At 34.1% G+C, this 23,356-nt stretch overlaps 1 protein-coding gene across 5 annotated transcripts; it reads right to left on the bottom strand.

The window, feature by feature from the left end:
• Positions 1-8,437: 8,437 nt before the first annotated feature.
• Positions 8,438-22,881, bottom strand: LOC145130014 (TMV resistance protein N-like). 5 transcript variants are annotated; one of them, XM_079064868.1, is made up of 13 exons: positions 22,735-22,881; positions 22,031-22,162; positions 21,846-21,946; positions 21,707-21,762; positions 21,090-21,280; positions 20,877-20,996; positions 18,952-19,053; positions 14,884-15,545; positions 13,309-14,410; positions 12,944-13,156; positions 9,504-10,445; positions 9,349-9,415; positions 9,080-9,223 (listed from the first exon to the last, which is right to left on the bottom strand). In XM_079064868.1, exons 8-13 carry the CDS (start codon positions 15,507-15,509, stop codon positions 9,210-9,212), a joined length of 2,964 nt encoding a protein of 987 aa, XP_078920994.1. In that variant the 5' UTR covers positions 15,510-15,545; positions 18,952-19,053; positions 20,877-20,996; positions 21,090-21,280; positions 21,707-21,762; positions 21,846-21,946; positions 22,031-22,162; positions 22,735-22,881; the 3' UTR covers positions 9,080-9,209. The 5 variants fall into 5 exon arrangements, with proteins under 5 accessions (XP_078920993.1, XP_078920990.1, XP_078920992.1 ...); XM_079064867.1 differs by having other exon boundaries at positions 8,438-9,415; positions 14,884-15,487; XM_079064864.1 differs by lacking the exons at positions 20,877-20,996; positions 21,090-21,280; positions 21,707-21,762; ... (1 more) ...; positions 22,031-22,162; positions 22,735-22,881 and having other exon boundaries at positions 8,438-9,415.
• Between the last annotated feature and the right edge of the window lie 475 nt (positions 22,882-23,356).

Here is a 23,356-nt window from a genome sequence, read left to right as displayed (position 1 = left end):
TTGGAGATGCTTTAATTGATATCTTTTGACAAACTTTCTTTTATCATAAAATTTTTGACTAGTATTATTATACTTTTTATTTTTTTTTAAAAAAAATATTTTATGATTTAACATAAAATATATCGAATAAACTAATACATAAAAATGATAGAACCCCTTTGTAAACCTTTAAAAGGTCCATTAGATGGTGAATTTTTTTTTATCAAAATGTAGAGATTTATATGTTAGTGATTTGGCATGTGACAAATGGTTATGTATAAGTCCACCATAAAGAAAATGTAGCAATCCTATATGAGGAAATAGTATGAAAAGGGGTCCAACATGAGTAAAATGTGGCAATGTTGTATTTGACAAAGATGGAGGGGTATTAGTTTGAAGAAGGCTCTCAAGTTAAATTAAGTAAAATGTGGAAATGTTGTATTTCACTTTTAGCTCTCACTGAAAACTAAAGTAGAAAATAACAATGATGGAGCTATGAACCTATTTTTAGGCAAACATGGGAAACCCTAATTATGATGGTTCCTGCCCATCCATAACTAGCCTATGAGGGGATGTCCTAATTTCCAAGACGCTTCTAGAACCTTCAACCTCATGAGCATCAACCACGCATATGATGGAGCATCATGGGACATGATGGCGCATAATGAGCCACCATGGAACATCATGATGGCGCACCTACCATCATGATGGTACATCAGCTATATGGAGTATCCACCTTGAGCATCTTCATTCTTTTGAGCAACATTGGACAAACTTAATCATCCTAGCAAACATTACACCTAAATAACGCATCAAAAGCCATGACAGTGCATCATGAAACTTAGTGGCACATCATGCTTAATTATGGCGCATCCTTGCACCTTATTCATCAGCAACACCTCAACACTTCAGGAGTACAAAAACACAAAATGGTGGTGCATCTTGCACCAAAGGTGGTGAACTTTATGTCAATAGTGGCGCATCTCTGATGCTCCATTCTTCTCCTCGATGCTCCATACCCACACCCAATTCCAAGTGCTACATATTAATTCTAAATGCTCCATGTATGGCCACTGTAACCGGTGTGGTATATGTCATATTCCAGCCCAATGCTCGAATCAGCCCACTTCAGCTTCAGCTCGTGCGTGTCACAAGCCAATTATGTGACATTCTCAAAAAATGACTCGGTTGTCGGTTCAACATTGTTTACCAACACTAGGTCAAACAGTCACGTGACACCCGACTTCATGACTTTAGACAACGATGATGTTAACAATGGCAATAATTTTCTTCATGTTGGTGACGGTAATCCTCTCCCTATTTTTCACATTGGTTCATATAAACTCTACTCCCCCAACAAAACCTTTAATCTATCTAATGTTCTTCATGTCCCTAAAATCAAAAAGAACCTTTTATATGTTCAACATTTCTGCCTAGATAAGAACGTGTTTTTTTGAATTTCACTCGTCCTTTTTTGTTGTGAAGGACGAGTCTACATGTTCCATCCTAATCACGGGACCAAGTAATCAAGGGCTCTAATCGTTGTGTCTCCCAAAGTTGAAGTATCTTCCTCACGTATCTTTCACCGCCACCAAAGCATCATCAACCACTTGGCATTATCGTCTTGGGCACCACCATGCTCGTGTTTTTCAATCAGTTATTTCTCGTAGTCATTTACCTATTTCTTCACACGTAATTTCCTCTTTATGTTCTAGTTGTCAAATGGGGAAATCCTCTAAATTTTCATTGTCACTTTCAAATTATCGTAGTAATCATGTTTTGGATTTAGTTTATTATGATGTTTGGGGCCCCGCCCCATCTACTTCTTTTAGTGTTCACCGATATTTTTTATTATGTGCTGATCATCATTCACGATACATGTGGTTTTACCCATTAGCTCAAAAATCATATGTTTACATCACTTTTAAAAACGTTGTCCTCATGGTTGAAAGACAATTTACAACAAAACTTAAACAAGTTCAAACCGATTGGGGGGGTAAATTTCACAATCTCGCATCTTTCTTTGCTTCTCTTGGTATAATTCATCGCCGCTCACTGACACGTGGTGGAAACTGGCCTTGCTCACACACATGCTCCTCCATGTTTTTGGGACTTTGCTTTAGAGAAAACGGTTTACTTCATCAATAATTTTCCCTCTCGCAATTAGTCCAGCAAATCTCCATTCGAGCATATTTTCAATAAAACCCCAAATTATTCTTTCTTTAGAGTCTTCGAGTGTCGATGCTTCCCGTATCATTGCCCATATAACCGACATAAAATGGACTTTAGATCCACCTCGTGTGTCTTTTGGGGATATAGCCTTCTTCATCATGGCTACCGGTGTTTGGATCTAACCACTGATCGCGTATACATTGCATGACATGTTCGTTTCGATGAAGAAATTTTTCCTTTTATCCCTTTTCCTACCCCGTTACCTACTGAAAAAGAACCTCCTTGTTTTTCCTTCTTTCCACAACCTCAACCCATTATCGACACTCAAAATGCAGCCTCAGATCAGCCCACTACTGCAGCTCCTTTTCCGCCTGTTGCAGCCTCGATTACGCCCGTTACTATTGCCTCTTTTCAGCCTTCTAACAGCCCATAAACTTGGCCTATACCTGCTGCCCCTATACCTAATTTTCAGCCCCAACCTTCATCATTACCCACACAACCCCGTACCCGACCTCCCAACCTTCGCCAAAACCCAAAAACCACCACTAGATATGACCCATCAACCTATTTCTCTTCCAATTGCCCTGTTGATTCCATTGAACCATCCTCTTTTACCGTTGCTAACAAATCCCCAATATAGCGTCAAGCCATGACCTAAGAGTTTGATGCACTCGTTAAAAATGGAGCTTGGTCTCTAGTTCCATTTTCTAAAAACACTAATGTCATTGATTCAAAGTGGTTTACAAAGATCAAAACATATGTGAATGGGAATGTTACTCGCTACAAGTCCCGCCTTGTGGCAAAAGGCTTCAACGAACAACCGGGTGTTGACTACCAAGAGACATTCAGTCTCGTTGTCAAAGCAAAAACAATCCGTGTTATTCTATCTTTTGGCGTGACAAATCAATGCTCTCTCAGATAACTTGATGTTAAAAACGTCGTTCACCATGGTGATGTCAAGGAAACATTTTATCTTTGTAAACCACCGGACTTTGTTGATAAATCAAGACCTGATCATGTTTGTTTACTCCACAAATCCTTGTATAGATTGAAACAGACACTAAGATCATGGTTTGAATGACTCTCTACAACCTTACAGTCTCTCGGTTTTGTTGGTTTTAAAACCGATCCCTCATTGTTCATCCTCAAGAATAGGGGTACCTTAGTCTATGTTCTTGTTTTCGTGGATGACATTATAGTTACCGGGAATGATCCTTAAGCAATCACATGTGTTATCTCCAAATTAGGATCAATGTTTGTTGTCCAAGATCTTGGGAACTTACACTACTTCTTGGGCCTTGAGATTGTTTCTCATGGTAAAAACATCATTCTATCTCAGCACTAGTATGTCTCTGACTTGATAACACGTACTCGTCTAGCAGAATGTAAGCCCGTGTTATCGCCCATGAGCATCTCTCAAGCGTTAACCTTTTTCGACAGCCACTTGCTCACAGATCCATTCTTATCCTTTTCTTCTTCTAATAAAAGTAGTTAATGATTCAGTGTGTTAATCCATACACCGATAAGACTTCACAATACTATTTTAATAAATGATAGCATAAACACATGTTATCAGGAGACATCACAATCTTGCTAAACTTTTCACTACCACTCACTCATACTGTTGATGTCAAAAAGGGGGAGATATCTTGCAAATGAAGGAAAAACGAAGAAAGGTCATATGAAAGATCCCATGAGCTCTAGTGACAAATTCATTATGCTGCACTCCATTCACCATGGTTCATACTACATGTTACACTACTCGTTCGAATTGAAAGATTTCTCAATGACTGAAATTGGTTTTCATGAGGGAGAGTCTAATATTAGATATTGCAAAGATTAGTTTTGTCACTCAAACTCCTATGAAAGAAAAGTAGACATACTTCAAGAAGACTGTTCACTTAAGGGGGAGCATAGATTAGCATCTTACTTCACTCCTATGAAGATTAGTTTTGACATCATCAGATAGGGGGAGATTGTATGGTCACACCTTATGATGTGATGAGTCAAACACATCTTACGTTGACCATCAGCACGAACGCCAGCGTAACCATCAACACCAGCACCAGCGCTAACGCCAACTTCATCAGCGACATCGTGATTCTCGTGTGTTAGTAAGACTTTGTATATTAGTCTGATATTTTGTATATTAGGAATATATATATATATATATATATATATATATATATATATATATATATATATATATATATGTGTGTGTGTGTGTGTAATTATAGTATAGTTGTCTGATCTGCAATCTTAGTGACTAGGATCAGACCTTCTACTGATTAGAATATATCCCAAAATAGTGGGATTTTCGTTTGTGTAATCGTATATAGTATGCTATTAGGGTTAAACCCTAGTAGAGCTTTGTACCTCGCTTTATGCGATTTGTTCTCAATGTGAGAACCCTTTTTCTTAGTGAAAAACATCTTGGTGATAATCTTTGTTCTTTCGTTTTTCATTTTCTTTTGTAATTGTTCATACTTGAGTGTTTCCGATCGATACTTACCTATACGAGGCACTAAGCTTTTGGTGCTTGCTTTCCAAGGAACCGCAAGGAGATTTTGGTTTGATTATTTACCATAATAATTGAAAGGTATGTAACTCTAATTTATTAATTTTGAAATTAGTGGGTTTCTTTTAGGGTTCTTGATGTTCATAGGTTATAGCTATCAATAGGGAAAACATCAATCCTTTCTAGGTTGCATGTGAACTTAAGGGCTAAGTGTTTTTCCGCTCATCTGTAATTATTTCATAACCTATAAAACCCAAAGGTAGTATCAAAGCCTTAATTTTCTATTAATTGGCATAAAATGATTTGATCAAAACTAGGGTTTATCGAAAATAAACCTCGGAAGCTATAATTTTTACATATGGCTAGGGTTCTTGAAACCTTAGCCTCCACCCCTTAAATTTCGAAATTCCTTAAGGTTTCCTAAGGATTTTCTAGTTTATTAATTATAAATCCTTAAATGCCTTAAGATTTGGATAATTAAAACCTAGTAACCCTAAACCCTAGTTTTGAAAATTTATAAAGGTTTTTGGGATTAAGATTAAATTTGAATTATTCATTAATTGTTTAATTGGAAGATAATTATTTAATCCTTATGATTTAAATTTATTTAATTAATTGTTTAATTAAAGATAAAATATTAAATCATTAATTTAAAATTAATTAATTAATAAATGATTAATTCGAAAATTAATTTTAAACCCTAGTATTTTGAAAAGTTTTAAAATACACCTTATACTATATATGATTAAATGTATAATATATTATATGTATAAGACAAGTCAGTCAACCAATAGTAAGCCTCATTCACGAAGCTATGCTATTAGGGGGCATAAGAAAACGGCCTATAAAATAAACATTGAATGGGTGTCTATTCTCACCCACAGCCCCCTTACGTGGTGGAGGGTTGTTAGCCGAATGGGTTGATAGGTAATAACCTCTTAAAAGTATAATGATATTAAAATTACTAGAACCTTTATATAAAATCCCAACTCTAGTTACTTTAGGAAAAATGTGAAGTGTATGATAATCCATAAAAAACACATCATTCTTTATTAGTCGTTAGTGGAGCGTGTGTGGTTAATCGATACATTAATTTGGGACTATAAAGATGGGGTGATGGTTCAACTCGAAAATTATCACTATTGATGGATCGTGTATGGTATGAGGAAGAATGGGAGCTGAAGGCAACTATTTATAGCAATCTTTGTCAGGTGCATTGCACGCTCATGCGATTTCGCTCCTCCCGGCTTATGCAACGTGTCGCTTTTCCTATGGTCCACGTCTCCCTCATAGAAGTTGCTCGTTGCACGCATACGAGATTTAATTTTTTGTTCTAAAAATCGTATATTTGTCATATAAGCTCCATTTTCAACGTTCTTTATATCCACGTGTAACCATCGACGAGTACTACAATTTTGATTTAGACTCTGTCGGCTAATTCTCACTCTATTTTAATCCATATTTTTATAGAGGCTTAGAGTGTCAAAGTCTGTATAAAAATCATAACTCTTTTATACAAACTCCGTTCTTGACTGTCTTAATATAGACGTATTCCTATCAAGAGATCTTCAACTCTCGTTTAGATTGTTTTGTCTAACAATCGACAAAAGTTAATTTCAGCTTTTGTATCGAACACTGTTTTACTGAAACTTCGAAAAATCATAACTTCTTCATCCGCAGTCAGATTTAGACATTCTTTATATGCATGCTTTCGTTTTTATAATTACTATTACTTACTTCATATTTCATAAAGAAGTGTTTATATTAAATTCTATTGTAAGTGAAAACGGGGTGTTACAGTATATGTGTGTTGATTAATTGTGGTGTTCAAAAAATAAAAGGCTTGATGTTTAATTAGGTGTAAATAGAAAATTTGTTTATAGTGTTTTGGTATCAATAGTTTCATGGCATGTGTTGTATTTTAGTAGTTTTTTGGTCTTAATCATGATTATATCAACTTCTTTTCATTAATTGTTTATAGGCTTTTTTTTTCAATTTGAAAATGCGTTGCTTTATTAACCGATTGATGTAGCTTAAAGTTTAATTAGGTGTAAACTTGGTTATTGTTGTTTTGTAGGTTATTGTTGATCGTAATTGTGATGAGATGAGGGAAGAGCTTAAGGCGGAACGTGAACAATTTGAGACAAAAAAAAAACAAGAAATTACCTAACTATACTTTGATACCTTTGATTTTTGCAATCTGATTTCGATACTTTTAAATCAAACATGAATTTTTATTTTGCTAATCAAATATTAGTACTTACTTTGGTAGTTGAATGTTAATGTTTTGATTTTTGCGGTATAAAATTTGAATTACATCTGTGGATTTTTGTTATGGAATAGCAACAGATTCGTACTTACTAGACGGTTAAAACAGAAAAAATGTTCATTTACTAAAAATCAGTGAGTTACATCGCGACGAAATCTAGAGGTTCCATTAGTAATTTGTGTTATCGTTAATCTGTCGCTGACAATTAGCGAAAGGTTTTTTCGACTGACAATTCTATCTCCATCACTGATAGCCTCGAGCGACGGAATTGGCCATCGGTGATACCTCTGTTTCTAATAGTGGGAATTAGCAACATATTTTTGTTGATAATTTTGGGATGGGATTGTATTACATCTTGAATCAAAGTTAAAAAAAAAAAAAAAAAAAAAAAAAAAAAAAAAAAAAATCCCGATCCGATCCGATTCGAATTAGTGAAAAAATTCTTAATAATGATGCTAATATAATGATGATATTAATGACCGAAATCCATAAAATAGCGACAAAATCTTTCGGAATAGACACAAATCAGGGTGGGCTGGAATTAGTGGTGTTCGCTATTAATACTAAGATAATGACAGGTTAGCATCAAAATTAGTGACAAGTTTGCATTCTATTAATGTATTAGCGACAAAAGGTTTCACATGTAGCAACAAAAATCATTGATATAAGCCATTGCTAACACCTACTAATAAAATTTGTGTTTGTCATTTTAAAAATATTTCTTTTTGTTACCTTTTGGGTCATTTAGAGGCTGAAGAGTGACTGATTTTGGTTGTTATTTTTCAAAACAAACTTTATACAATCCATTTACACTAGTTCGAATATAGTTGCAGATAACACCAATGAATGATGTGGGTGGAAAAAATTTGTGGCTTTACCCAAGCAATTGTATGAGTGTCACTATTGGTCGGCTATGTGGTTCAAAACAAGGCCAGAGGGGGGCCTTTTGTTAAAATATGGAATGAAGACAGACGGTGAAGTTGACCGGTAAATTCATTGTCTTCGTGACATGTCGGTAGGAGAGTGGAAAAACTTTGTATTGGTTCTATCAAGCTAAAGGGAAATCTATACTGACCAGCAAAAAAATGCATACAAATCTATGGCATGTCTGAATTTTTATGTAATAGATTTATAGCGAGCATTAACCATTTGGATAATATATCAATGTCTTTATTCTAAGGAATTCCAAAAAATTTAATCATTTGGATAGTATAACATTTGGTAAAATGGTAAGGCAAGAACAGTGTCAGAAAAAAATGTGGACAACCACCTGATCATTCCATATCATAAACAAATGTCTAATATGTTGACATTGTCATCAATGTGCAACCCACTACTAATTTCTCTAGTAAGTAAGAAAAGGGAATTAACAAAGCATTTGAATTTCATTATCATAATGAAAAGTAATTAGTTCAATGATGATTAAATCTAGTTGATCATAAAGTGCTATTAGTAAATTGCTATGCTGAAAGGAGGCCCTATAAATGATAGAATCATACTGGAATTTTGAATGATAGTTCTAAGCGATATAAACTCTAGTACTGTTACAACAAATTTTGCTAGAATATCCATATATTTGTAGTTGATTGTATCTGGTAACAGTCAAAACCAAAAGTAAAGTAGCAGCACAGTCCTAGAAACAGAGAAGACCACAAATGTAGTGAGAGAAGCAGGAATTGGGGGGATTCATAATGGTCAAAAAAGGGAATACAAAGAAAGCCACAAACCTAAAACATATCACTAAGAAGTTAAGACTAAAGTGATTAATTCCTGTTGCATTTACCTAATCGTAATGGTAGAATCAGTGGGCAAGTGGGAAATATATGGAAATGTCATTTTGTAGACTCTGGTTCAAAGGAACAAATATATAAAAGTAAATGTTACTTGTGGGAATGGGTTTGTCAAAACTTGTTGTTGAAAGGTTTCCATAAGATATTGATAGAAGACTGTGAATCTTGTTGGATCGTAAATGTATTTCCATGCTTGCGTTCCTTGTCAAAAAATTCTGAGCGATCTGTTGTTTGCATCTGATGACCTTTAGTTATCCTAAGGCTACGAGCGAGCACAACTCCAACATAACTCTTAGCTGCATACGATTGCCAAGACATGATGTTTAAGGAAAGTGAAATCATATTGTATGATGAATTCCACAATGTGGTGTGCCTCAATAAACCAAATGAAACATATCCTATGAATGTCAATGTTCCTTCACGTTCAGGCTCCACAGCTGCTTCATTAGACTGATCACGCCAAAGCTCAAATCGTGAATCTTCATCTAGCTCTTGCTTGATGATTATATCAATATACGGATAACTTATGTCAGTAACAATGCACATTAAGAACCCACAAAATTGATTGTACCAATCATCCGGAAGATGCAGTCTAAATGTTTTCCTCCTAAAGAGCCTACCTAGGAACGCCTTTGGAATCTGATGTTGAAGAGTGAGATTGATAAAGTGATCTCCTACAGCATTTCCCTACCATGGAAGAACACATTTAATTATAATTATTATGTTTCGGTTTATATAATATAGATTGAAACTACAAAGGTGTGAAGAGCCAGACCTTGAACATGGAGCCTAGTATTATGTCGCCACATAATTTGTTCTCCCCTCGAAGTGTGACTTTCGACAACCACTTGCAGTTTGAAATATCTCCAAAGCTTTCAAGTGAGGTACAACCATCTGCATTAACAACAGCTATACTTGATGGCAGCTCTGACAATTCTACAAGGCTTTTGCAGTCTGACACGTTGAGCCATTTGAGCCGAGGAAGTTGCCGGAGCTCTAACAACTCAATAAGGTCTTCGCAGTATGGAATGAATAGCTTTTTGAGCTGAGGAAGTCGCAAGAAATTAAAATCTAATCGTGAAAAATTATTTGCTGCTAGAGATAGGTACTGCAAGTTTGGCAACTCCCAAACATTAGAGCCGATGTCTTCATCTCCTAAATTGCAGTAGCTGAGATTCAAATTTCTTAAGCCTGTGTGGAAAAACTGTAACCCTATATGGTTCATGTTGTTGCGACGGAAACAAGTCTCCTCTAAACAACATTGTTCTACATCAATAAGGTTGTCTTCTGGTTTCTTAACTTTTATGTCACCACCATGATTTCTGCAACCACATGTTCGGCTAGTAACAGAACAGTTTGTATAAGATCTCCTATAGGATGCACCTTCTTTGCCACTATTATCCAGATGAAGATGTTGTAAATTGTCCATGCACTGTTGGATCTCCGAGAGCTTAAAAAGTTTTGGGCATCCTCCGAATTCAAGGGTTTTGAGGTTCTTTAGTTGGGTAATGGGTGGACACATCTTAAGACTGAAACAATTCTCTATAGATAAAAAAACAAGTTTTTCCAAGTGTCCAAGCGACGGATGAATCTCTTCAAGGTACGAAGTCCAAATAAGCGTGAATCTTTCAAGATTTGGAAGTCCATCAAAATCCGGAGTCATGATTAGCTTTTCCAAACCAGAAAGTTCCATGGATCTTAAATTTGGCAGCATCTGCTATATGCAAATAAATCAAAAAAGTGAAGTGAAAGAGTTGAAGAAAACAATTATAACATAAAGAATCTAATATGCATGCATGCCTCAGTACATAGTTACATACTACTACTAATATAAGGGATTACCATTAGACAAAGTTTTCGATTGTTAATAAAATATCTAAAATCATTTGCTCAATGATATCAATGTTTTATAAAGGCTATCGATCAACAAAAAAAAATAGATTTGACTTGAAACTTTACCTAACTAATAATATAGCCATAGACGGAGCATATATAGGGCCAGGGGGGCTGTGGCCCCCCTAATTTTTTTTTATATATAGTCCATAAGTATTGAAAAGGTTACATATTATGCCCAAAACTATAAAATTTGACTTTGGCCCCCCTGTTCTTCAATTTTTATACGTATTCTATTTTCGGCCCCCCCAAATCATAACTTCAAGCTCCGTCACTGAATATAGCATTTATTTAAATCAAATAAGCTCTTGTATTTATATTAAGACAAGTCAAAATGGGTTTTATCCAAAGGATTTTGCCGGATATAGACATTTTTGGGGGTTAAATTTCAAAATATAGACATAAAATCAACTATTTCCACATATATGGGCTCCGCGGAATGCATATGTCCTCCGTGGAATGGCAAAACCGTAATTAAATCAGGGGTATATTGTTGTAAAAAAAAAAATAAACCTCAATGAACAGCTCCGTGGAGCTGCTAACGAGGTCCACAGGGGCACCTCTGTGGAACTGTTCATCAATTTTTTTTTGCCACATCAATTCCTTGGAGCTTAAGCCGATTCCGCGGAGCCCTCGGAGGTGGCTCTGCGGAATCGATGTCTATATGTGGAAATAAGACTTTTTGTGTCTAAATTTTGTATTTTACACCAAAAAAATGACTATATGGGTCAAAATCCCTTTATCCAAAACCCCATAAAGCTGAATCAGGGCAACCCCAGCCCCATGCACCCGGCCATACCAGACAATACCAAGCTCATTGTGTGGAGGTAAATGACATACTCCACTAAGATCGGGGGAATGGCTAGTTTGCAAATGCAACCAGGGAAACCCCCACACTGCCATTGCTAATCTCAAACCCGGGTCACATTATTTTATCCCAAATCCCAAACATGTCACACCAAAACCAACTAATATACACTCTAGGGGCATTAAAGCGGTTTATGTGCTAACTCAGGGTTATTTTTTTTGCAAAACGTTTTAGTAAGACCATCTCCAACCCTAACACCAAGTTTTGCACTAGAATTTGTGAAAAAAAATGGTGCAAATAGTGATTCATCTCCAACCCTAACACTATTTTTACAGAAAAGAATATTCCAAGTATATTCACTTTTTCTAAATTGTGTAGATTTCCAAAAATACATCTTTCTATTTATAAGCTTGTTACTATTTTGTCTTACATCTTTTAGTTACATTTAAATTAAAAATTACGCTAGTAAATAAATATAACCAAACAAATAATCTGTATATAAATATTCATATAAATTGTTATATTATTAAACAAATTAACTTTCTTATTAAATAAAAGTTTACATTCATAACAAATTTAAATAAAAAATACATTTACTAAATATATTTAAAATAATTATTACATTAAAAAATAAAACAACGAATTAAAATAACTATCAATTATATAAATTCAAACTTGAAACAATTAAAATAAACTAAATACGTATAAACTCAAACTTGAAGGACCATATGTGACACCAAATACGGTGTTGGGTTGGAGATGCCCTAAGACCCTTTATTTTAACATTAAAACAAAATAAAGTCAATAAATATTAAAATAAAAACGGAACAAAATGATAACTGTTTGGGTGAAAATAAAGAAAGGATGATTATATCAATTTACTATAAGTTCTATTTTATACTTTAAACGAAGAAACCGCATACTTCTAATTCTATTTCAGAGTGGAAGGAGACATAGGGATGTGTTGTAGCCAGACTGAAATGCCAAACCAGAAAATCAGAAGTAAAGGAATAAAAAATGAACCGACTGAAACGGCCTAGACCTATTTGGTCCCAGCTTTAAACATGACAAGACTTAACCGAGAACTGGTTTTTGAAAAATAAATAAAACAAATCATTAACCAAATAGAAAATCAGTTTAATGGAAACAAATTCTAGAACCAAACAGCACATAGCCAATCATGATTACGTTTCTGTTTTTTATTCGGTTTTTTCCGATCCAAATCAAGTTTCACACCCCTATAAAAACAAGTAACTTTAAGAATTGAGAATGCAAGATGTAAATTTTTTTACTTAGTTTCACAATTGTCCTATAAGTGTTAGGCAATTATGAGTTACCTTCCCAACTTTTAAATATCATCACCACCGACTTTCTCATAAAACTTTTATTAGTCACATGAGAAATACTAATCGAATCAACAAATAATTAAGAAATATTAGTGACATAGCTAAGTGGTCATATCCACATAACTACTTAAAATGAACACTTTGAATTAGATAAACAATAGAAATTACCTTGTAACCCTCCCAAAGTTGTGTGAGTGAGATGCAACACAATATTAGACAACAAATCTCCCTTGGTGGAAAATTAGTAGGCAATGGACTAGCAAGATCACGTTTCCAATCAATCCACCTAAGGTTCTTCATGTTTGCAACAATAGGAGGAACATGTTGTGATGGATAATCACTATCGTAATCAAATCTTATTGCTTCAATCATGTCAAGTTCCTGTGATAGAGGAACAAAATGGTGTCACGGTTGAGTTAATAGTGTTTTCACACACACACACTCACACATAGACACACACACACACACACACACACATATATATATATATATATATATATATATATATCATCAAAAGCTAGCTTAACCATTACCTTTGTTGCATCCACGGCACATATTTTTAGAATATCTTCCTTCTTCCAAACTCTACTATGTTTTTCAGGGTTGTTAGGGTGTTTCCCTCTAACGATGTAGTGTCCCATTTCTTGCACCAGATCATGCATATCAAACTCCCCATCTTCTGAAATAGTTATGAGAGCCTTTTGTATCAACACCTTCACTCCTATAACAGGATGAAAACCACAAGCATCAAGTATCTCCATTGCCTCGTCTTTCTCCCTCCCCCTAAAGAAACATGCAATATCTAGGAACAACTCTTTCTCAAGTGGTTTGAGGCCATCAAAGCTGATTTTTAGCTTTTCCACAATATCAGTATCTGGGATCTCTTTCAGTCTGGTTATTGCACTCATCCACTCATTAATGTCTTTGTCGCATAGAAAAGAACCAAGAACTTTAAGTGCTAATGGAAGCCCACCAGCGTAAGAAACCACATATTTAGAAAGCAACTCAAACTCTACTATACGTTTGTAAACCCGAGGTGCATGCTTGAGAAACAACTCACCAGCTTCATTATCATGTAATAAACTGATATTGTGTATCACATCTACTTCGTAAACATTTAGTAAATGCTTATCTCTAGTTGTGATCATTATTCGGCTTCCTTCACCAAACCAATTATGTGATCCTGCTAATGCGTGTAGGTGATCAAGGTGATCTACATCATCAAGAACAAGTAACACATTTTTACAGCGAAACCTATAATTCATCAAGCGTCTTCCTTCTTCAACACTGTTTATTTCTACTTCTTTTTGTTTCAAAACATTTGAAACAACTTTTTCTTGCAGTTTTTCCAAACCATACTTGCTTGTTGTTTCTCGAATATTTCCAAGAAAGCAGCAACCATCAAACTTGCTAAAGATTTCATTATAAAGAGAAGATGCAAGAGTAGTCTTACCACCACCCCCAACCCCCCATATCCCAATCATGCGCACACCTCCTGACCCAATTTGTACCTTTGATTTCAAATCTTCAACACGAGCCTTTAATCCAGTCAGTTTTTCATTTTCACATAAAGTTGGTGGCTGCAACCGATGTGAAATATTGGCGACAATTTCTTTAATAACCTTTGATTCATGCCTACACATTGGATATACAACATAATTGACATATGCCCACACCAACAAAAGAGGTAATTTGTATCATGTACCATGAAATAATAAAGGACCTAATTACCCTTTATATTTTAGATGCAAAATAGAACTTGTAAAGTTATATCAGAAGTAGTTTGCAAAAGATTTATTCGGGAACAGTGAAAAGTTCAAATAGCAAAAAAAGTAAAGCAGATGGATTTTCCTTGGTATCTTGAAGTTAGGAGTTAAGTACGAAATTAGAACTAGAACTCAATGAAGTCCATCATAACTCAAACTCAGTTCATCCATAATCCTAGGTCGTAAGTTATCTTTTAGATAGCTTCAGTTTGTCATTGTCAACGACATCATCAAGACTGATTAAAATATTTGTATTAAAAACTTGTATGGTACAAGTATTAATGTGTTGTAGAGCATACATATCTTAAGCATAAAAAACATGTAAAAGAAGAAGAAAATTACCCGTTGGCAATATGCTTGACTACCCATCCAGAAATGTTACTTGCATCCACAAGTGCTTTTCTCCAAGATTCAACCTGGATTTTGTTCTCCAACTCATGATTGGCAAAAGCTTCTTGGTTTTTCTGGTTCTGTTCACTCGGTGCAGAGAGCCATCCCCAAAGGTCATCCCCAACTGGTTCTCCCCAAGATCCAACTTTGTTCTTGTTCACCCACTCATGTTTGGCCAATGCTTCTCCGTATGTTAGTCTTTGATTTCGCACTTCAGATGGATCAATGTCATAAAATATGGGCATAACGATTTGGCCTTTCGCATCCCTGCAGTTCATAATACATGCCAGTTCATCTAAGCACCACGAAGAATCTGCATAGTTCTCTGAGAATATAATGACAGCAATTTGAGATTCTTCTATAGCTTCCATAAGGGATGAACCAATCGATTCACCACGAGGAAGTATTTCGTCGTCCTTGTAAGTGTAGACCCCTTTTTGTTCAAGAGCAGAGTACAGATGATCCACAAAAGACTTGCGGGTATCTTCTCCTCTAAAGCTAAGAAAAACATCATACTTCCACGGTTGAGAAGAAAAGGCTGGAGCGGAACAAGAAGCTGATGATGACGAAGATGCCATTGACGTGTTGAGATAGAATGTATGTGATTTGAGTACCTCAATGAAATGAAATGATATGAAGTAAATATATAGAGATGCAAGCTTCCCAGAAATGTCCAGTTTACAAAAACCTCAAGAAAGTTCTCATCACTTGACATTTTCAACAATGCGAGTGTTGTTGGTTTCATATTCATTATGTACGTCATAATCAACATTATTATTTAATACAGTATGGAGGAACTTTTTAGATGGAAACAATGAAGCAAAAATAGATGAAATTTTATATTCTTTTTGTGAAAATTGATTAGGTGACATTACTTTAACAAAATAGAATATATATATATATATATATATATATATATATATATATATATAAACTCAGACACACACACACACACATATTTAAAAAACATAAAATATGCATATAGGAACATTTTCAAAAAAGTATCACTTTTTTTTGTGATTTTGGACGTGCGATTGGCCTAGACATGTCTTCCTTGACGCGCGTCATAAATCCGTGTCGTAAGTTTTACGACGCGCAAAAGTGTGTCGTCTTTCTTTACAGGGTCTTCCTTGACACGCATTTGCGTGTCATCTGTGCGTTTTACGACACGCAGTGCATGTCTTTAAAGGGTATTTTTGTAGTAGTGACAAGGTGTCGAGGTACCTATGGAGGTGTTTTGAAAGATTTTTTTTTTGGAAAATTGGTTGTCAAGTTCTCACGCAAAAACTTCTCTCTCTCTCTCTCTCTCTCTCTCTCTCTCCATATATATATATATATATATATATGTGTGTGTGTGTGTGTGTGTGTGTGTATATATATATATATATTTGAAATTTTGAGATTTCTATATAAATATCTTGTTTAAATGGTATTTTAAATCAAATATATGACCAGAACTGGGAGATGTGGAGGTTGGGTTGCGGTAATAGGCAGGAGCAAGGAAAAGAGATGTGGCATATTCTTTTATCAAAAAAGAAAAAGTATTATAAAAAAAGAAATTCCCACTTAATATGGCAGTATTTTTGAATTACTATAAATATGTTACAGTAATGAAATCAACAAAATTATTGAATATTGTGATGTCTAGATTTATTATTGTTGCTTAATTATTATTTTTAACCATCAGAACTTTTCCTTCTACACAAACTAAAAAATGAAAATATGTTCGGGTCAGGAAATTACGATCCACCTAAACCGCATTAATATAGAAGATAGAGAATTTGTTATAAAACTAATAAACTAAATATAAACAGCTATCCAGTGAGTGATATTCCATATTTCAGAAGTTTAGAGAAAGGGTTCTTTTATCTTTTTTTTTTATCGGTCAGTTGACTTTTTTTATAAAATACAGCTATCAACCTAATTGTATTCCATATTTTTTAAGTTCAGATATTCGATTCTTCTTATTTTTTTAAAGATTATACAGCTATCAGCTGAGTTGTAATCCCATATTTTTGAAGTTTAGACATTGAATTGTTTTATCTTTTCTTTTTAATGGTTGGTTGACTTTTTAAAGATAATAGAGATACCGACTTAGTTGTATTTATTTTTGAACTCTAGACATTGAATTCTTTTTATCTTTTTGATTGCTTGGTTCACTTTTTAAGTAAAATACAGCTATAGCTGAGTTGCTTCCATGCATGTGAGGTTTAGACATTTGATTCTTTTTATCTTTTCTTCTTATTGGTAATTGGTTGACATTTTAACGAAATAAAAAATATACATACACACACACTGACACACACACACACACACACACACACACACACATATATATATATATATATATATATATATATATATATATATAAGTTCATTTTTAGAATTTGTCCCATTATTTTCTCAAGAAACATAGACGAATATATAAACTATGATCTTTCCATTTTTGAAATCATAGGGCTAATATAATTTTCTTTGATTTACAATTTTTCTTGTGAAAAATTGTTTTCCCTTGTTCAAGACCTAACTATGTGACTTTCTATGTACTCATTCTTTTTGTAATCAGTTGTTGAACTAAATTACATGTAACGATGTACTCAGAATATACTTTCAAGGCAGATTATTAGGTTTATGATAGGAATGATTTCAACAACAATTTGAATATAAGACTCTTTAGATCAAATGGAAGCTAAATAGTTATATTGCTGAATGTAAAAAGGATAAACAAAAGAAGAAAAATCAGTGTAGACCCAAATGTTCTTCCTTCTCTAATCAGAAAGGTTCTCCAATGAGATGACATCCTGCCCAAGCTAAAGCCGATATACTCAAAATATCAAAAATACTTCTCATGATTCACTACTCCTGTGGTTATTTATACTAACATAGGATGATTCTAGATAGGATTGAAACAGAAAAAGGTAAATATTACATTTAGGTCCCTGCAGTTTTACCTAGGGATGAGCTTTAGAACCGCCAGAACCGGAACCGAACCAAACCGGAATTGGTAATAAGGTCCGGTTACCAGTTCTCCACTTTTATGAAAACCGGTCCCGGTTCTAAAAACCGGAACCGGATTGGAATTTGTCTTGTTCTTTAAAATACGCATAACTTAGTCAAATGAAGTCAGAATTACTTGATTATTTTTCCAACATGTAATTTGGTATTTGTAATTCATTTTAGACTGTAGAAACGTATATTTTTCTTAGATATTGAATCATATACATGCACCGAAAGAAAGAAAATCAATATTGCGTATTTTCTATTTCAGCACTTCTGTTTTTTTTAATCTGTCCCACCTTTTTAAATGTGTATAACTCATTCATATGAAGTCGGAATTACATAAATTTTTTCCAACATGTAATTTAGTGTTTGTATTTCATTTTAGATTGTACAAACACATATTTTGATTAGATATTGAATCATTTATAGACCCCGGAAGACAGAATATCAATGTTGCGTATTTTCTGTTTCAGCATTTTGTTTTTTTTGGAATTTGTCCTGCTTTTTAACATGCGCATAACTCACTCATATGAAGTCGGAGTTACTTGATTCTTTTTTCAGCATGCAGTTTAGTGTTTTTACTTCAATTTAGAATGTAAAAACTAAAAAGTCATGTTTTGGTTAAATATTGAATCATCTACAGGCCTCGGAAGATAGCATATCATCTACAATATTTCAACCGGTTCTAGTTTGAAAAATAACCGAAAAAACGGCGTTGGAACCGGCGGTCCGGCTCCCGGTTCATATAATATAGGAAAAACGGATTCGGTTCCGAACTGGAACGGTTTTAAAGCTCATCCCTACTTTTACCCATATGTTGATACATGATCTGTTCTCTATCAATTTAGATATATAAAATATAAAGCAGAGATTCTTTTACTTAGTTTGAGAATTAGTAACCAACTCATGTTAGTTTCTGATCAATACCTACCAATTACTTTTGTGTTCAATACTTTCGCTCAAAAGGAAAGGGAGAAAGATTTTGAAAAAAATAAAGAAAAAGGTTGTATACAAATTTACCGGAGAATAAGTAGGGCATCTAGTTTCTCCTCATTATCCCACACATGCTTGTATTGAAACCTCCATCCACACCACCAGTATGAGTGAGTAAAGATTTAAACTCTGCATTGTCCAGTAGAATTGAATAAGATGCAGGATCTTAACATCCAACAAAAATCAAAATCATATGTGTATTAATGATCACTGACCTATTTAACGTTTAACCTGAGGAGTTTCACGTTTTTACCTAAATTTACCAGCTAATGATAAGACTTTTTTTACATTTTAGACCCACGCATTGTGTGTGGGCATGTGTGTGTGCGGATTATGTGTATACACACACAAACAAAATCATAGATATGAAAACCTACTATCCCTGTCAAGATCTAAACCAAGTCAAATCAATATAACTTGGTCGAAAATTTGGATAGGGGAATGGAGAGTGGACCTAAATGCTAACTTATGTAACCAATTAAAAGATAGGATGATGAAACAAACGCTATGGGACACGAGAACTATTTTATTAAAATCTTAATGATCCACTATTTGATATTGGGACATATGGAACATGAGAAATATTTTGTTATTTTTTTATGCGAAGCATCAATTCTTTTTAAATGTGAATTTGAATACATTTAATGTATCAGAGATTATTATAGAAAAAGTTTGGAGCTCTAACGTTTATGCAAAATGTGAGTAGTAGTATTATGTTTGAATTTATAAGATCATAAATTTTTTGGAATGAACAGGTATCCAATTCCCACCCAAATATTGTACCCACATATCACTACAAGAATATCAAGTATCAACCTTTAGCGGCGACACTATTACCGGCGACATGGACTTTTAGCGGCGACTTATTACCGGCAACGCGTCGCCGCTATTACTATTACCGGCGACAACTTGACTTATTACCGGTGACTTTTGTCGCCGCTAATGATCATTTTCCTTGTAGTGTATGAACAAAAAAGACAAGTCCTAAACTTACCGCAAACAGCGATTTTTGTCCATCCATTTCCTTTGTAACGATTATAGTTTGTTAAAAACTTCACTAATTGATTCTTAAACAAAATAACTTTTTAAAAGCCAACTGTGCTGATAAATCATGTGAACAAGCTATTCACAAAAAGCCAAAAGATTCACCATAAAGGATTAAGGGACCTGGCGAAGTGGTGGAAGGTTACGGAAACCACTTAACATGGCAATTTTATTGATTACTACTTTTCAGGGATTGATGTTTGAACATTTTTCCATACCCAGTAACTCTATAAACCCTTTTTACCTTAAATATAATCCATACGTCCCCTATTAGATAAATACAATGAGTCTTCCCATATTATCTAGCACTTGTATCCATTCCCAACACTTTCTTAGAAGATGCCATTGGTATGTTGGCTTTTGACTTTTGAGATAGGAGGTTTGTGGTTTGAGCACCTGAATGAAATGAACTTTATATTGGGAGATGTAAGTTTCCAAGAAATTTTTTATTTACCGAAAGTTCAAAGACATCCTAGCACTCAACATTTTCACTAAACCCTAAACCATATTCTACAATGCAGATCAGATTCCTTTATCTCCTTTTTCAAGCTCTTCTAGCAATCTAAAGCTTCTCGGACTATATTCAACACAAATTTATGCTAAACATCAAGGACAAATGAGTTTCAAACTCCAAACTGCCACTATTATTCTTATCTTTCATGTGACTAATTGAAGGCTTAACTTTGTCAAACAATCAAATAATAAGTGGGTAGTTGTTGAATATAGATTAAAAACCTTTTGCACTGTCAACAGGATGGACCCTAGCCTAACTGTATATAATTCTCGCCTCATATTTTTATTTCAGTTTGTGGGACTAGGCATCAATATAATATAAGATTACAGTCAATATTCATGAGTGAATCATGATTGATTATTCAATTAAAATAACAAAAATAAAAGGGCTATACCTGACACTAAAACTCCAAGGAGCCATCCAAGTAATACTGCAATATATAAGCACCCAACCTCTTGAATTGTGTTTGATTATTCACGAGTGAGTTATGATGTGATGTTTCCTTCTTTGACTTCTGCATCATGGCGAAGATGGATGTGTCAAAGATAGCATATTTACTTCTTTTTTTTTGTCTTTACTAAAAACAAATATGCAATCTTGGACACACCATTTCAGCCATCTACGCTGCTCAAATGTATTTGAAGATGCATAGCTCATGCCATCAATCAACATAGTGGGTTTGAACTTAGGTAGCCATTCACATACTTCAGTGTGAGTTTGATACTACGGGAGTGGTTTCTTCAACTTTTGAGCATGCTCATTGAGTAGGCTGCTTGTAGAACAAATGTGGTTTTAAAACTATAAGGAAGAAAGAATATAAGTATTATGTTATAGATGATCAAGTCATATTATGTATACTAGACATCACATCTCTTGTAAATAAACAACAATTAAGTATTTGCACATGTACCAATGAACACAGCTTTAAACGTTAAATTGAGTGGTTCCTGCTTCCCAGTTGAAATATTAAAAACTTTAATAGTTGGACACATGTCTTGCCACTACTAATTTGTCAACAGAAAGCAAGATTTAGAATAAATAATAGTTTATTACTTTATTAGAAAAAGGAGAACTCAGGTTTGGGAACTATAGATAAGGTTTTTGACCACGATTAGGTTCATTTGAATTTTAAGTAGTAAAATTGACATTTGACCATCAAACCAATCTAAATACCCAATTGTGAAATGGAAGGAATGCTAGTTATAAATGAATAAAGCATAATACATGTTTCAGCTCATCCTGCTATGCTTATTCCTGATGCTTCAAATTATGCCATTACCCTAGATATAATCCATGAAAGAGCATTGATTACTTAGTAATGTGTAATCCAATTATGTTTGTTTATAATATAAAGAATATTTACCTATACGTTCCATTAAAATCATTGGATATGACAATAATGGATGAGAAAAACAGAACACATTGCAGTTATAAAGTATCTCAACATGTGAACTATTGTTTCACCTAGAGAACCACAAAGACCACATGTTAGATCAATTAAACCCTCACTAACCAAGCTTGTAACTAAATAGATATAGAAGTGATCACCAGAGAAAACACTTCATGTTCAAAGTAACTTCATCTTCTGGAACTTCATCATAATCGACCACCTAGTCCTCAATTTGAACAATCCCCAATTCTTAGGTATCATCCTCCTATTCACCATGGCAAAGCTACAAACTGGTGGACAAGCAATTAATTTGGGTAGGGTTACAATTACAATAGAGTAGATATAGGAGCGAAGTGCCAAACTAGTGGTCAATGCTTATAATTTTAACAAACGGAAACTGAAGAGGACCACAGATATAGTACTTGTTGGAACCAATATCATCTGCAAGTTATCTGTGTGTCTAAAAATAGATGGAAGCATCTATTTTGGAAAACAGATTACCATATTTCAGTTTACTTTATTAGTTTTTTTCATAGTAAAATAAGTCCAAAGTAAGAAAATAGGGCTAGGAGAACTCTTGTTGAAGAATTTATCGAATATTTTGTACTCATAGTCATAGGAATGAGAGATGAACAAGTATATATACCTACTACTAAAAGACACGCAAATGTATACGTAAACCCACCCAAAATCTATATATAACCCAAACCGAGTGTTAAAATCGAACGTCTATCTAGGAAAATTGAAAAATTAAAACCAGATTTTAACCACATTGAAATCAAAACAAACCTAAATTACCCAAACCGAACTCTAATATATCAATGATGTTTATACTTGTGACGAGAAAGGAACAATTTCTTACCGGATTAAAGAGACTCGGTTTGTACAGCAAGGGAATTCTTTATCTCGATCGGAGTGAGCAGCTGGTTGGGTGGTTCGGAGGAAGTGCTCTGTTACTGTAGCCGGTCCCATTGGAGAGCTCAGCACTCTGCATAAACCGTTCTTTTGGTGTTTGGTTTGTCTTTTTTTTTTTATTTTTTTTTATAGGCAAAAGTCCTTTTTGAAAAAGATTAAACGTAAAAGACTTTGAAACATTTTAAAAATAACTTTTGGATTTTAGATAGAAGGAAAACTGATTTTTTGGAAAAGTTAGGAAAACCTGACTTTTTGTAACTTTTCTAAAAATGACTTTTACCTCTAAAAAAGACAAGCCAAACACCTCATTTTTTGTTAATATATCATAATTTTTTTTTTTAGAAAATACATATATAAAAATCAGATAAAATTTCAAAAATTGATGCTTATGGCCAAAAGGTCTCATTTTAAGGACAAATTTAGAAAATGTCACGAAACTGGCCACTAGTATTTGTGGTTTTAAAAGCTTGCAAGGTTAGTCTTTTTGACTAACTTTGTTAAAATACGGTTAAATATTTATGAAATGACTAGTTTATCCTTCTTTATTTCTTTTATAAATGTTATATTTC

This window comes from Lactuca virosa, chromosome 8 (assembly GCF_052849685.1).
Source record: "Lactuca virosa cultivar CGN04683 chromosome 8, Lactuca_virosa_CGN04683_v6, whole genome shotgun sequence".
NCBI lineage: Eukaryota > Viridiplantae > Streptophyta > Magnoliopsida > Asterales > Asteraceae > Lactuca > Lactuca virosa.
The sequence above is the reverse complement of the archived record's forward strand: the minus strand, read 5'-3'. Positions and strand labels throughout refer to the sequence as shown.